This window comes from Engystomops pustulosus, chromosome 7, assembly GCF_040894005.1.
Source record: "Engystomops pustulosus chromosome 7, aEngPut4.maternal, whole genome shotgun sequence".
In the NCBI taxonomy this organism is placed as follows: Eukaryota; Metazoa; Chordata; class Amphibia; order Anura; family Leptodactylidae; genus Engystomops; species Engystomops pustulosus.
In genome coordinates, this window is record NC_092417.1 from 9,431,667 (window position 1) to 9,448,504 (window position 16,838).

At 43.5% G+C, this 16,838-nt stretch overlaps 1 protein-coding gene across 2 annotated transcripts in view; it reads left to right on the forward strand.

The window, feature by feature from the left end:
- Nucleotides 1–1,130: 1,130 nt before the first annotated feature.
- LOC140069249 (uncharacterized) overlaps nucleotides 1,131–16,838 on the forward strand; it is a 159,744-nt gene continuing 144,036 nt past the window's right edge. Inside the window, exons 1-3 of one of the 2 annotated variants that reach the window (XM_072114720.1) lie at nucleotides 1,131–1,197; nucleotides 7,053–7,216; nucleotides 8,660–8,831. In XM_072114720.1, coding sequence (XP_071970821.1) covers nucleotides 1,173–1,197; nucleotides 7,053–7,216; nucleotides 8,660–8,831 — 361 coding nt within the window. In that variant the 5' untranslated portion in view covers nucleotides 1,131–1,172. The remainder of the gene's footprint in view (nucleotides 1,198–7,052; nucleotides 7,217–8,659; nucleotides 8,832–16,838) is intronic. The other variant, XR_011848742.1, reaches the window with a different exon arrangement.

Below are 16,838 nucleotides of genomic sequence, written 5' to 3' on the forward strand. Positions count from 1 at the left end.
CAGTGATCATCAAAGGATATTAAAAAAACTAAAACAACAGATTGATAAAAACAGGGAGATCTTATTTACAACAGGATGGCAATAAAAACATTAAAAATCTATGAGTCGAGACACATGAGCCCTGGTATTACTAGCAACTCGAAGGGTGCGGTCACACGGTGCATTTTGTTTGCATTTAACACGTGCGTTTTCAAACAGCTGAAGAAGAGCTGCGCCTTATTAGATTGTTGTCAACATTGCGTTTACAAAAAGCATACATTGATGCCACACGTGGCGCTTTTGGTCCGTTATTTTATCAGGCCTTTTTCGGTGCCATTTACAAAAGCATGCGTTTTTGCTAGTTTTTCCCAATTATCTTAATAGATAAACAGGTTGTACCATGTTTACCATGCGTTTGGCTAGTTTTGAAATAGTTTTTCTAAATTTATGAAAGTGGAAGCAGCTGTGAAAGTGTCGTCACTGGTGCTTACACTTCCACTTTCCATGAAGAAAAATGTTGTAAAACCATCCAAACACACGGTAACACGTAAAAACAGTGCGAAATGTGTCATTTTCTGGGGGAATGAGCTGACATTTTCATGAATATCATTTTGATAACCTTTTGATTAGTCTGGCTATTATCCCACATCATGTCACTAGGTTTCTTGTAAGTCATAGTTGATCTAGAGGGAGCTGCCTGTAAGGAAGCCAAGAGGCAATGTTTTCTTATCTCACCTTGGAAAATGTATTTGCAGATAGTAATGGGAAAATACATGCAACACATAGAAAAGGGAATGTCTCCTCATGTGGATGAAATGTTACAAAATTAAAAAAAATTGGTCAAAATATATAAATATTTAAAGTTTTTTTTTTTTTAAATAAATATAAGATAACTGTCTGCCCTAAGGGAATCACATGTAGTTAATAGGAGGACTCAGGTAGAGGAAGAAACTATAGAACTTTTCCCCCTCCTAAAGTGATCTATGGAGGAAACCGCAGCTGATGAATTTCTAAGAAAGACTAAAAATTGCTCACTGCTGACAACAAGCCTCATCCACATCCCTCTGTGTATAGAGAAGGTGTCAGGGTGTGGGGGAGGGGAGATGTTCTGTCATGTAATGGGGTAAATGTTTCTTCCACATGTAATGAAGGTTTTGTGTCTTGCAGGATTTATTATCTATTGAGGATCAGAGATGAATATTATATCTCCCAGTGATGGTAAGATTCTCCCGCTGTCTACCTCCGGCTCTTCTACTTCTTACACTATTACTGATATGATATCACTGCTGTTCTCACATCCGGCTGCAATTACATGTTCTGAGATTTATGCTTTATGTTACAATGACCATCAAGGTAACTAAGAGGCAATGTTTTCCTTATCTCATCCTGGAAAACATATTCCCATATGTCCCAGAACTTCTTCCTGCAGCATCAATGGCAGCAAGTCTCCTTATGGAGAGCTCTTACCTCCTGACCCTACATGTATCCAGAGTATTACCTCCATACTGTGTCCTTATAGTGGTATCTGTGTATTGTGTATATGATATGACTATGTGTTATGTACATTACATGTATACAGGAGGCAGTGATGAGGATATTACCTCCATACTGTGTCCTTATAGTGGTATCTGTGTATTGTGTATATGATATGTGTGTGTTATGTACATTACATGTATACAGGGGCAGTGATGAGGATATTACCTCCATACTGTGTCCTTATAGTGGTATCTGTGTATTGTGTTATGTACATTACATGTATACAGGAGGCAGTGATGGGGATATTACCTCCATACTGTGTCCTTATAGTGGTATCTGTGTATTGTGTATATGATATGTGTGTTATGTACATTACATGTATACAGGAGGCAGTGATGGGATATTACCTCCATACTGTGTCCTTATAGTGGTATCTGTGTATTGTGTATATGATATAACTGTGTGTTATGTACATTACATGTATACAGGAGGCAGTGATGGGGATATTACCTCCATACTGTGTCCTTATAGTGGTATCTGTGTATTGTGTATATGATATGTGTGTGTTATGTACATTACATGTATACAGGTGGCAGTGATGGGGATATTACCTCCATACTGTGTCCTTATAGTGGTATCTGTGTATTGTGTATATGATATGTGTGTTATGTACATTACATGTATACAGGAGGCAGTGATGGGGATATTACCTCCATACCGTGTCCTTATAGTGGTATCTGTGTATTGTGTATATGATATGTGTGTTATGTACATTACATGTATACAGGGGGCAGTGATGGGGATATTACCTCCATACTGTGTCCTTATAGTGGTATCTGTGTATTGTGTATATGATATGTGTGTTATGTACATTACATGTATACAGGGGGCAGTGATGAGGATATTACCTCCATACTGTGTCCTTATAGTGGTATCTGTGTATTGTGTATATGATATGTGTGTTATGTACATTACATGTATACAGGGGGCAGTGATGAGGATATTACCTCCATACTGTGTCCTTATAGTGGTATCTGTGTATTGTGTATATGATATGTGTGTGTTATGTACATTACATGTATACAGGGGGCAGTGATGGGGATATTACCTCCATACTGTGACCTTATAGTGGTATCTGTGTATTGTGTATATGATATGTGTGTGTTATGTACATTACATGTATACAGGAGGCAGTGATGAGGATATTACCTCCATACTGTGTCCTTATAGTGGTATCTGTGTATTGTGTATATGATATGACTGTGTGTTATGTACATTACATTTATACAGGGGGCAGTGATGGGGATATTACCTCCATACTGTGTCCTTATAGTGGTATCTGTGTATTGTGTATATGATATGTGTGTGTTATGTACATTACATGTATACAGGAGGCAGTGATGGGGATATTACCTCCATACTGTGCCCTTATAGTGGTATCTGTGTATTGTGTATATGGTATGTGTGTGTTATGTACATTACATGTATACAGGGGGCAGTGATGGGGATATTACCTCCATACTGTGTCCTTATAGTGGTATCTGTGTATTGTGTATATGATATGTGTGTTATGTACATTACATGTATACAGGAGGCAGTGATGAGGATATTACCTCCATACTGTGTCCTTATAGTGGTATCTGTGTATTGTGTATATGATATGTGTGTTATGTACATTACATGTATACAGGGGGCAGTGATGGGGATATTACCTCCATACTGTGTCCTTATAGTGGTATCTGTGTATTGTGTATATGATATGTGTGTGTTATGTACATTACATGTATACAGGGGGCAGTGATGGGTATATTACCTCCATACTGTGTCCTTATAGTGGTATCTGTGTATTGTGTATATGATATGTGTGTTATGTACATTACATGTATACAGGAGGCAGTGATGGGGATATTACCTCCATACTGTGTCCTTATAGTGGTATCTGTGTATTGTGTATATGATATGTGTGTTATGTACTTTACATGTATACAGGAGGCAGTGATGGGGATATTACCTCCATACTGTGTCCTTATAGTGGTATCTGTGTATTGTGTATATGATATGTGTGTTATGTACATTACATGTATACAGGGGGCAGTGATGGGGATATTACCTCCATACTGTGTCCTTATAGTGGTATCTGTGTATTGTGTATATGATATGTATGTTATGTACATTACATGTATACAGGAGGCAGTGATGGGGATATTACCTCCATACTGTGTCCTTATAGTGGTATCTGTGTATTGTGTATATGATATGACTGTGTGTTATGTACATTACATGTATACAGGGGGCAGTGATGAGGATATTACCTCCATACTGTGTCCTTATAGTGGTATCTGTGTATTGTGTATATGATATGTGTGTGTTATGTACATTACATGTATACAGGTGGCAGTGATGGGGATATTACCTCCATACTGTGTCCTTATAGTGGTATCTGTGTATTGTGTATATGATATGTGTGTTATGTACATTACATGTATACAGGAGGCAGTGATGGGGATATTACCTCCATACTGTGTCCTTATAGTGGTATCTGTGTATTGTGTATATGATATGTGTGTTATGTACATTACATGTATACAGGAGGCAGTGATGGGGATATTACCTCCATACCGTGTCCTTATAGTGGTATCTGTGTATTGTGTATATGATATGTGTGTTATGTACATTACATGTATACAGGGGGCAGTGATGGGGATATTACCTCCATACCCTGTCCTTATAGTGGTATCTGTGTATTGTGTATATGATATGTGTGTGTTATGTACATTACATGTATACAGGGGGCAGTGATGGGGATATTACCTCCATACTGTGTCCTTATAGTGGTATCTGTGTATTGTGTATATGATATGTGTGTTATGTACATTACATGTATACAGGGGGCAGTGATGAGGATATTACCTCCATACTGTGTCCTTATAGTGGTATCTGTGTATTGTGTATATGATATGTGTGTTATGTACATTACATGTATACAGGGGGCAGTGATGGGGATATTACCTCCATACTGTGTCCTTATAGTGGTATCTGTGTATTGTGTATATGATATGTGTGTTATGTACATTACATGTATACAGGAGGCAGTGATGGGGATATTACCTCCATACTGTGTCCTTATAGTGGTATCTGTGTATTGTGTATATGATATGTGTGTGTTATGTACATTACATGTATACAGGAGGCAGTGATGGGGATATTACCTCCATACTGTGTCCTTATAGTGGTATCTGTGTATTGTGTATATGATATGTGTGTTATGTACATTACATGTATACAGGGGGCCGTGATGGGGATATTACCTCCATACTGTGTCCTTATAGTGGTATCTGTGTATTGTGTATATGATATGTGTGTGTTATGTACATTACATGTATACAGGAGGCAGTGATGAGGATATTACCTCCATACTGTGTCCTTATAGTGGTATCTGTGTATTGTGTATATGATATGTGTGTTATGTACATTACATGTATACAGGGGGCAGTGATGGGGATATTACCTCCATACTGTGTCCTTATAGTGGTATCTGTGTATTGTGTATATGATATGTGTGTGTTATGTACATTACATGTATACAGGGGGCAGTGATGGGGATATTACCTCCATACTGTGTCCTTATAGTGGTATCTGTGTATTGTGTATATGATATGACTGTGTGTTATGTACATTACATGTATACAGGAGGCAGTGATGAGGATATTACCTCCATACTGTGTCCTTATAGTGGTATCTGTGTATTGTGTATATGATATGTGTGTGTTATGTACATTACATGTATACAGGGGGCAGTGATGGGGATATTACCTCCATACTGTGTCCTTATAGTGGTATCTGTGTATTGTGTATATGATATGTGTGTGTTATGTACATTACATGTATACAGGGGGCAGTGATGGGGATATTACCTCCATACTGTGTCCTTATAGTGGTATCTGTGTATTGTGTATATGATATGTGTGTGTTATGTACATTACATGTATACAGGGGGCAGTGATGGGGATATTACCTCCATACTGTGTCCTTATAGTGGTATCTGTGTATTGTGTATATGATATGTGTTATGTACATTACATGTATACAGGAGGCAGTGATGGGGATATTACCTCCATACTGTGTCCTTATAGTGGTATCTGTGTATTGTGTATATGATATGTGTGTTTTGTACATTACATGTATATAGGGGGCAGTGATGGGGATATTACCTCCATACTGTGTCCTTATAGTGGTATCTGTGTATTGTGTATATGATATGTGTGTGTTATGTACATTACATGTATACAGGAGGCAGTGATGAGGATATTACCTCCATACTGTGTCCTTATAGTGGTATCTGTGTATTGTGTATATGATATGTGTGTTATGTACATTACATGTATACAGGGGGCAGTGATGGGGATATTACCTCCATACTGTGTCCTTATAGTGGTATCTGTGTATTGTGTATATGATGTGTGTGTTATGTACATTACATGTATACAGGGGGCAGTGATGGGGATATTACCTCCATACTGTGTCCTTATAGTGGTATCTGTGTATTGTGTATATGATATGTGTGTTATGTACATTACATGTATACAGGAGGCAGTGATGAGGATATTACCTCCATACTGTGTCCTTATAGTGGTATCTGTGTATTGTGTATATGATATGTGTGTTATGTACATTACATGTATACAGGGGGCAGTGATGGGGATATTACCTCCATACTGTGTCCTTATAGCGGTATCTGTGTATTGTGTATATGATATGTGTGTTATGTACATTACATGTATACAGGAGGCAGTGATGAGGATATTACCTCCATACTGTGTCCTTATAGTGGTATCTGTGTATTGTGTATATGATATGTGTGTTATGTACATTACATGTATACAGGGGGCAGTGATGGGGATATTACCTCCATACTGTGTCCTTATAGTGGTATCTGTGTATTGTGTATATGATATGTGTGTTATGTACATTACATGTATACAGGGGCAGTGATGGGGATATTACCTCCATACTGTGTCCTTATAGTGGTATCTGTGTATTGTGTATATGATATGTGTGTTATGTACATTACATGTATACAGGGGCAGTGATGGGGGATATTACCTCCATACTGTGTCCTTATAGTGGTATCTGTGTATTGTGTATATGATATGTGTGTTATGTACATTACATGTATACAGGGGCAGTGATGGGGGATATTACCTCCATACTGTGTCCTTATAGTGGTATCTGTGTATTGTGTATATGATATGTGTGTTATGTACATTACATGTATACAGGGGGCAGAGATGGGGATATTACCTCCATACTGTGTCCTTATAGTGGTATCTGTGTATTGTGTATATGATATGTGTGTTATGTACATTACATGTATACAGGAGGCAGTGATGGGGATATTACCTCCATACTGTGTCCTTGTAGTGGTATCTGTGTATTGTGTATATGATATTACGGCTCATACTATACTATACCAGTGTCTTTCCTGGCCTGTGCCGGGTTCCCCTGGCAGCACAATGACATTTCTGTACTGATATCCACTGCTGACCGTCCTCTGCATGTCCTGGAAGATTTCATCCTTGTGTCTCCCTCATATTCAGATGATGAGACCCAGAAGTTTTACCAGCAGCTTTGTCACTATCCACATCATGTCCTGAGGATGACGTATGAATATTTCCACGAGGATCTGATCTACATTGTGGAGAACTGGAGGAATCAATCACTTCTACATGAGCTGATCTCCCGAAATATCCCAGATCTGGAGGTGAGAGAACATGATGTGCCAGTGTTATATACAGGTGTCCCCTGTGTTATCAGGTGTTATATACAGGTATCCCCTGTGTTATCAGGTGTTATGTACAGGTGTCCCCTGTGTTATGTACAGGTGTCCCCTGTGTTATGTACAGGTGTCCCCTGTGTTATGTACAGGTGTCCCCTGTGTTGTGTACAGGTGCCCCCTGTGTTGTGTACAGGTGCCCCCTGTGTTGTGTACAGGTGCCCCCTGTGTTGTGTACAGGTGCCCCCTGTGTTGTGTACAGGTGCCCCCTGTGTTGTGTACAGGTGCCCCCTGTGTTGTGTACAGGTGCCCCCTGTGTTATCAGGGATGAATCTCCGGGTTATCAGAGTAAGGCCACGTGTACAGCGCCTCTCGCCCTTCCCATCCCTGCACAGTCATGGTAGCAGGACACACAATGTTCTCGCCGCACTGTGACCGCACAATAGACCTCAGTGGGGGCCGTGACCTCGCTGCCATTTTTGCGGGAAGCTCACAACCTTCTTTTACAGGCCTATGGCTTATATAGCAGATTATATTGTGTAAGTATTATAAGTGTAGCTATCCCGTCTTGCCCCACACATACATAAGGGGGTCATTACATTCTGGTAAATATTATGATTGTTACTTGTGGATTCAGGATTTTCTCCCCAACTATTCCATATATTCCTCTCCTCTGGACCAGCACATTATAGAGAAGACATTAAAGGGAACCTACCACCACATATCTACTTATAAAGGTAGATCGGGCGGTAGGTGGATCTATAGGACGTGAGGATAGACCTTTTAAGGGCTAATACTCAAGTCCCCACAATCTTTTGATAACTTTTATTTCGCTAATATGTAAATTTTCTAAAGAGGCTACTGTGGTGTGGAGTAGCCGGAGCTGAGGCTACACGGCGCGGCTACTACACGCCCCAGTAGCCTCTTTTATCCACCTACCAGATAACTTCGGCGCGTAGCTCCTCATAGCTGCACGCCCTCGCCTGCGAGCCCTGCCGTCTGCGCATGCAGGCCTGCGGCTGCGCAGTCATTGGAGCCACTGCGCATGCGCAGACGGTAGTCTTCGCAGACGAGGGCGTGCAGCTATGAGGAGCTGCGCGCCGAAGTTATCTGGTAGGTGGATAAACGAGGCTACTGGGGCGTGTAGTAGCCGCGCCGTGTAGCCTCAGCTCCGACTACTCCACACCACAGTAGCTTCTTTAGAAAATTTACATATTAGCGAAATAAAAGTTATCAAAAGATTGTGGGGATGTGACGATTAGCCTTTAAAAGTTCTATCCTCACGTCCTTTCAATGCACCTACCACCCGATCTACCGTTATAGGTAGATATTTGGTGGTAGGTTCCCTTTAAATATCTGTGTATATTAACCCTTAGTATTGTCTCCTTGTATAATGTCCCTTTTGTCTGACCTTTCTTGTGATCTTTCTAGAAATACATGAGTCTAGAACATGATGGAAACACCTTGGCACGGACTTTACTCCAGGATATTTTCCGGAGAGGAAGAGAAGCTGTGATAACGTTGTGGGTCAGTCTTCATGCATTACGGAAGGATCATGGTTCCCCGGTCCTGGACGCTGTACTGGAGGAGCTCGGCCACAGAGGTAACATTGTGTATGACATGTGTCACTCATCATATCCGGGGCTCATCATGTACAATGACCTCAGTAATACAGATCTCTGCACTGGATCAGTCATTCTCCGCAGTGTATAAATGTACAGATGGAGCAACGTGTAATATACAAAGGACTAACACTCTTATCTCACAGAGCAATAACGTTATAGAGACTTTGTGCAGCTGCTTTTTTATCTGTAAATGATTGTCCTGGGACGGGAAGAATATAATCAGATTGTGGATCTTAAATTTCTTTCACCAGATGTGATCACATATTAACCATTTACTCTCTGCAGAGAAAACACATCTTTTAATAATTATAAACTGGTGAATAGTTCTGAGAATGCATCAAATGGTCACACAGCAGTGTCAGCTGTGATCATACCCCAAATAGTGACAAGCGTGTGGAGATAGTTTGTAGCAGTGTCCAGCCCTGATATGAAACAGAGGACCAGGAAATAGATGGATAGATCTAATTGTCTCTCTTACGTTGTCCTGCTTCCTCCTCTTGGCTGGTGTTGTCCTCTCACGTTGTCCTGCTTCCTCCTCTTGGCTGGTGTTGTCCTCTCGCGTTGCCCTGCTTCCTCCTCTTGGCTGTTGTTGTCCTCTCACGTTGCCCTGCTTCCTCCTCTTGGCTGGTGTTGTCCTCTCACGTTGCTCTGCTTCCTCCTCTTGGCTGGTGTTGTCCTCTCACGTGACTTTGCTTCCTCCTCTTGGCTGGTGTTGTCCTCGCACGTTGTTCTGCTTCCTCCTCTTGGCTGTTGTCTCTCTCACGTTGTCCTGCTTCCTCCTCTTGGCTGTTGTTGTCCTCTCACGTTGCCCTGCTTCCTCCTCTTAGCTGTTGTTGTCCTCTCACGTTGCCCTGCTTCCTCCTCTTAGCTGTTGTTGTCTCTCTCACGTTGTCCTGCTTCCTCCTCTTGGCTGGTGTTGTCCTCTCATGTTGCTCTGCTTCCTCCTCTTGGCTGTTGTTGTCCTCTCACGTTGCCCTGCTTCCTCCTCTTGGCTGGTGTTGTCCTCTCACGTTGTCCTGCTTCCTCCTCTTGGCTGTTGTTGTCCTCTCACGTTGTCCTGCTTCCTCCTCTTGGCTGTTGTTGTCCTCTCACGTTGTCCTGCTTCCTCCTCTTGGCTGTTGTTGTCCTCTCATGTTGCCCTGCTTCCTCCTCTTGGCTGGTGTTGTCCTCTCACGTTGTCCTGCTTCCTCCTCTTGGCTGTTGTTGTCCTCTCACGTTGCCCTGCTTCCTCCTCTTGGCTGGTGTTGTCCTCTCGCGTTGTCTTGCTTCCTCCTCTTGGCGGTTGTCGTCCTCTCACGTTGTCCTGCTTCCTCCTCTTGGCTGTTGTTTTCCTCTCACGTTGCCCTGCTTCCTCCTCTTGGCTGTTGTTGTCCTCTCACGTTGTCCTGCTTCCTCCTCTTGGCTGGTGTTGTCCTCTCACGTTGTCCTGCTTTCTCTTCTTGGCTGGTGTTGTCCTCTCACGTTGCCCTGCTTCCTCCTCTTGGCGGTTGTCGTCCTCTCACGTTGTCCTGCTTCCTCCTCTTGGCTGGTGTTGTCCTCTCACGTTGCCCTGCTTCCTCCTCTTGGCTGGTGTTGTCCTCTCACGTTGCCCTGCTTCCTCCTCTTGGCTGTTGTTGTCCTCTCACGTTGTCCTGCTTTCTCTTCTTGGCTGTTGTTGTCCTCTCACGTTGCCCTGCTTCCTCCTCTTGGCTGGTGTTGTCCTCTCACGTTGCCCTGCTTCCTCCTCTTGGCTGGTGTTGTCCTCTCACGTTGTCCTGCTTCCTCCTCTTGGCTGTTGTTGTCCTCTCACGTTGTCTTGCTTCCTCCTCTTGGCGGTTGTCGTCCTCTCACGTTGTCCTGCTTCCTCCTCTTGGCTGTTGTTGTCCTCTCACGTTGTCTTGCTTCCTCCTCTTGGCGGTTGTCGTCCTCTCACGTTGTCCTGCTTCCTCCTCTTGGCTGTTGTTGTCCTCTAGGTCCTCGGGTACACAAACAGACTCCCGATGAAAAGCTGTAAGTGACTATTACTGCAGTTTGTCCATCCACTCCCTGCACACCCCTGGAAGGTGTCTGGTCCCTATACATTAGCAGGCACTGACTTCTCCACTCATCAGTAGTAACTACTGTCAGGGCTATTTGGGACACTAAACCATCTATTGATACTTGTGGACCAGTGGTTTGGTGTCTCAAATGACCCTTTATTTGTCGCTTTCTACTTGCAACAAACCTTTATACTCATCTCAGTCAGGGAAGCTTCACACCATGTTCAGTGTAGCCATGAGGCAAAATGGTTTTCAGGGGGAATCTTGTTTCCTGAATTTGGAGAAAACTCTTGTTCTATTATATTGAGCTGCTTTAACTCCTCCAAGTCATTCTGTGTTCAGCAAGTGGTTTCTACCATTTATATGTAAGTGGTTTATTCTTGGGGAGGAGGACGGGGGTCTGTGAGGTCCAGAACTTTCTATATAAATCCATCGATGTTAGGTTTTCTACAGATTGTTGATATAAATTCTGACCTCTACCTATTGCTGTGGAATAATTGCAGTGTCTGTGGTAGTCGTACATGTAGATTCTGATCCATCTACTTCAGTGACTTTCAACTAGTGTGCCGCGACACATGGTCGGGTGTGCCGCGGAGAAAGTTCCCCAAACTATGGTGCCCCCTGTGTTTTGTTTCCCGGCAGTGCGCAGCGATGCACAGTCACGGCTTCTTACAATGTAGGAGACGTGTACAATAACACATGCACAAGCTTTGAACCTCGCGCGACAAAATGACGTCACCGAGGCTGCCGCATCATCCTGAGAGCGGAGAGACTCTCGCATTTGCCCACCGCCAAGGTAATGCCCACCAATAATGCTGACGATATGAGCTTTTGCCTGAGTATATGAACTGTTGGCAGAATACTCAGCATATGAGCTGGTACTTTTTGTACTCCAGCAGTATACTGCATATAACAATGAGAAATGTAAAATGAGAAATACTATAGTCATGAGGTTGGAGTACTACAAGTACCAGCTCATATGCTGAGTATATGAGGTGGCACTTGTACTCTTGCATCATGGCCATAGTACTTCTCATTGTACCCCTTTATTTTGCAGTATATGAGCCACATAATAATCAGCACCATATACTAAAAACAGGGAGAAACTGAGAACTGTTGGGGAAGAGCTTCGTCTGTCTTTCCACCATTCCTGCCAGGATATCCCTTTTGTGTTTATCGAGACAGGCCCAGGTTTCACACTGAGTAAAATAAATTTAGAATCTATATTATTAACTATATGTATAATATGACTGTTTTAGTGTCATTTTGTGCTATTTTGGTTGTTGGTGTGCCCCAGGATTTTCTAAGTATAAAAAGTGTGCCGCGGCTCAAAAAAGGTTGAAAATCTACTGGTTTCATCTGGTCCCAGAGGTTGCACTAACATTTTTCCAGAAGGGTAATAATACTCCTCTCACCATTTTTGAGGAGTATTTTTAGGCGAGGAGGAGTATGAAATTTTCAGTAATGCATAAAAATAAATACTGCCTGCATCATTCATTTATGCATGAATATGATTGCAGCCAGTGTTTTGTGTGCTTAAATAGCCAATTGAGACAATTGTATTAATTTCACGTCATGCATTAAATAATAGGGCAAAAGCTCTTTCCTTTTGTCTCAAATTATTTCAACCTACAGACCAGACTATGGCCGCCCCCCCTCTTTCCAGACCATGGCTGACACCCCAGCCCCACCCCCTTTTCCAGACCTCGGCTGACACCCCAGCACCCCTGTCCAGACCTTGGCTGACACCCCAGATCCCTCATGTCTAGACCTCAGCTGACACCCCAGACCCTTGTCCAGACCTCTGCTCACACCGTAGACCTCCCTCACCCCTGTCCAGACCATGGCTGACACCCCAGACCCCTCACCCCCATCCAGACCATGGCTGATGCCTTAGACTCCCTCTGTCCAGACCATAGATGACCCCCCAGCAACCCCCTCCAGACCATGGATGACGCCCCAGACCACCCCTGACCACGCACGGGTTGTGATGCTGGTCATGCAGACCTGATTGTGGACAACGCTGGCCGCTAGAGATAAGCAGTCACGACGTCCGCGTTCTGGTTCTACCGTGAGTCCCGGACCCAAACAGCCCAACAACAATGCGGCAAATTGAAGCTCCTTGCAACTAGCTGTGACTGTGATTGGCCAGGGATGGCCATATCCACCAAAAATCATTATTGTCTCAGAAACTGACTGAAAGTAGAAGGCCACTATCACCTAAAATGTAAGGCTGCTTTTACACATTGTATACATGGTATATGCACCTAATGTATAACCCTGCCTGGGCAGTAGGCTGCTGCAGGTGTTACACTTATGAGACTACTCACTATGGAGTCAGCTCCCTGGTTGATCTGTTGTCACCTTGTCTTCTGGTACAGCCCCAGCCTTTCATATCTGCCACAACTATCACACAGAGACATGGGCATGGGGAGTGGGCGTGGCTTCCGGTAGCTCCGCCCACTGTGACCCGGCTACAGAGAAACAGCATCAGGTCAGGGAGGGGCTGTGTCCCGCTGCTACACTGCTCGGGGTCACACACGGAACAGGTCACCTGCGCCTCCACAATAACTCCGCAGCAGCGGCTGTGCGGGGGCCGAGCTGTCAGGACGGCAGGACACAGCACTACTGCTGCTACTCAGCTCCTTAGTCTCCCCAGTCACAGGGAAAAGTCAGTGGGTGTTTAGACGCATGAGGGGCTTTTCAAAGAGTAATACTGCATTTGGAAGCGTCTATGACGCTTGTGGAGGGGTTAATGCGATCTCTGTCTGGTCCAATCCCTGGCTCCTGATAGGGGCCCCCCAGTTGTAAGCTGGGGGACGCATGGTATCACAGCCCCCCCTCCCTTCTGTCATTAGTTGGTATATATGAGTTATAGCTTTAGTGATTTTGTAGGAGTTTGGTATGTTTAGGGTTAATAGACATAGTATAAGAATGGTATGTGCTGTTGCAGTGGTAAATGTGAAGTTTTATTTCCCTAGTCCAGTAGTTGGTACAGTCTTCTCTGGAAGCTTCCAGTTGCTGGGCAAAACATCTGGAACTGGACAGCTGATTGGCAGCTGTGTTTAGGCGGGAAACACAGAAGGTGATAAATGAAAGGAGTTCTGCCTGGTCCAGCAGTTCATCAGGTGAAGCTGGAGAGAGAAGTTCTGCAAGTCCAGCTAGAAAAGAAGAAACCGTTATCGTCATGGAAGACTTGCTGAAAGGAAAGCTAAAGAAGGCAGAAAGCAGAGGAAGAGAAGACTGGCTCCAGAAGTGTATAGCAGTTTTGGATAAAGACAGACGTGAGGATGGAGGGTCTGGGAGCCGAGTCTGGGATGTGGAACAAGAAGAAGTCTCTGAGGGGAGTGAAGCCGGCAGAAGAAGGAAGGAGTGAGGCCGCACCGTGCTGCGGTCAGGTGCCTATAACAGCCGCAACAGAGGCCCGGCAAGAGGTAATGAAGCAGGTGAGCCGGGTGATTACACTCAGCCTGTGGCAGCTGGATCATCGTGTGGAGCGGTTACATTGGAAGCAGGTCAGGCAGGAGTTATGGAGAAAGCAGGGGTGTAAGGGAGAGGGCCTGAGATGGAAGGGTTACCTCATAAGAGGATCAGGAAGGTAAAGCATGTTTACTCTCATCCTTCGTCCGGCTCTGGTAAGAAACTGCTGGGTCCTAAAGAGCGGACGACTGAGAGGCGTCAAACCCAGCAGCATCAGCTGGAGCCAGTGAGGGAGGACATGGAGTTTTTGGTGCCATCTAGTGGATCTGGTGAGAAATCATTTTCTATTGAATGTTTTCAAGATAAATTTAATAGGATGGCTAGTTTTATGAATTCTTTTTCAGATTTTATGAGTAATCAGTGGCGCAGAATTCGCCAGCTGAACTGTGGATTAATTCACCTGAAAGATATGTTTGAAGTTAATACAATTGATATTGATGATGTTGAATCAGTTAATTCGCCTATTTTTGAAAAAGGAGTGTCTCAGAGTTGTGTAAAGGAGGTTTTGCATGTGAATTAACACCGTTAGGTTTTCATTTAGTGTCAGTTAAAGAAAAGATTTGGAGAAATGAGCATATAGACATTTGGAGTTTGCTTCCTTCTAAAAAGGAGCATTTGGTTAAATCGGATAAGTCTGATAGGTCAGAAGATGACAAGGAAAAAGTTCCATATATGTCTTTTCATAATTGGTTTAAAGGACACCTGTCATCAGGTCTGTGTCACTAGTCCTGTCACCTCTACCTGTTGGAGCAGCTCACAAGGATCCCATCCCAGCCTTTATCTAGTTATTTCATACATTATTCATTGTAAAATCATCTATTCTTTATCATGTAAATCAGGCGGGTCACATGGTCAGAGGCAGTGATGTCACCCCTGTTACTCCTCCCCTCTCCTCCCCCTGCTCATGTCTGTGTGTAATGTATAGTAAAGCATTGCTAGTGTGTGTGCTGCATCTGCTGACATGCTGCATCCTCCTAATATACAGGTGTGATACACAGACATCAGCTACACATGAATCTGACATGTTCTGCTATAACATGGCTGCCTGGAGATGCTGTATCTCTCCTATACACACACACATGCACACACAGGCTGCAGGGGGCGTGGCCACCAGCACCAGGAAGCACATCATTATACAGCCTCACACCATTATACAGGCTGTCAGTCATGCACTGGGGGTGTGGCTGTGCCTCCCACTCATGAATAGAGTGGACAGCTTGAATATGCTAATGCTTCATTGGACATTTCACAGGTCATTTGCATACAGCTTTAGGACCTCATTGCTTAGGTTTACAGGCATGTAGAGGGACAATGAAGGGATAGAGGCAATGCTCTCTAATGGCAGTTTATGAAAATATATTTAGTTTAGGGGGTTTATTTTGCATGACGGGTTCTCTTTAAGCTTTTTGTATTTATGCTGCCATTTTAAAACAACTGCATCCATGTAGTGGATTGTTTCAGCATGTGGATATTATTCAAGAAGCATATAGATAATTTGGCGGTTCGGCTCTGATCACATGTGATGAATCATTTCGGCAAAAGCTTGCGGTGTATCCATCTTTAAGATGGGGAATTAAGGATGTTGGTTTGTGGTTAGATTTGTTGTTGTCTCCACGGCTGTTTCTTAACAGACAATCCAGTGTCAGTCAGAGCTCCAGTCAAAGTACTTTTCGAAAAGGGCTGTGCTTTGCATACAATGACTGGCAATGTAAGTGGCCAGCCAACTGCTGCTATAGGCGTGAGTGCTCATTCTGTGCAGGAACTCACCCAAAAAAGCCAGTCAGTCACAGCATGCTCCAAGTACAAAGGAGCAAGTGGCACAGAGCATTGACTCCAGTGAGGCTATCCAAATGCTACCATTTATAGAGGGAGAAGGCGGAGTTAATAACTAAAGGTTTTCAGCATGTTTTTCATGTGCCTGCCTTTTCTGGTAAAGGTTGTAAAGAATTTTAATATCTGTGTTGTTTCATTACGATGTTGTAAGGGAAAAATTGTCAAAATAGTTAAAAATGAATAGGATTGCTTGGACATATCTTACCCAGAGAAACTACATTAAATGATGAGATTGACAAAAATTTTGCAAGTGCTCAAAATTTGAAGTTAATACATGATGGCTAAAGCAGATTATGGGGCAAATTTACTTACCTGGTCCTTTCACGATCCAGCGGCGCGTTCTCTGTGGTGGATTCAAGTCCGGCCAGCATTCACTAAGGCAGTTCCTCCAACGTCCACCAGGCGGCGCTGCTGCGCTGAAGTCCGCAGAAATGCACTTAAAGAGAACCCGTCATGCAAAATAACCCCCTAAACTAAATATATTTTCATAAACTGCCATCAGAGAGCATTGCCTCTATCCCTTCATTGTCCCTCTACATGCCTGTAAACCTAAGCAATGAGGTCCTGAAGCTGTATGCAAATGACCTGTGAAATGTCCAATGAAGCATTAGCATATTCAAGCTGTCCACTCTATTCATGAGTGGGAGGTACAGC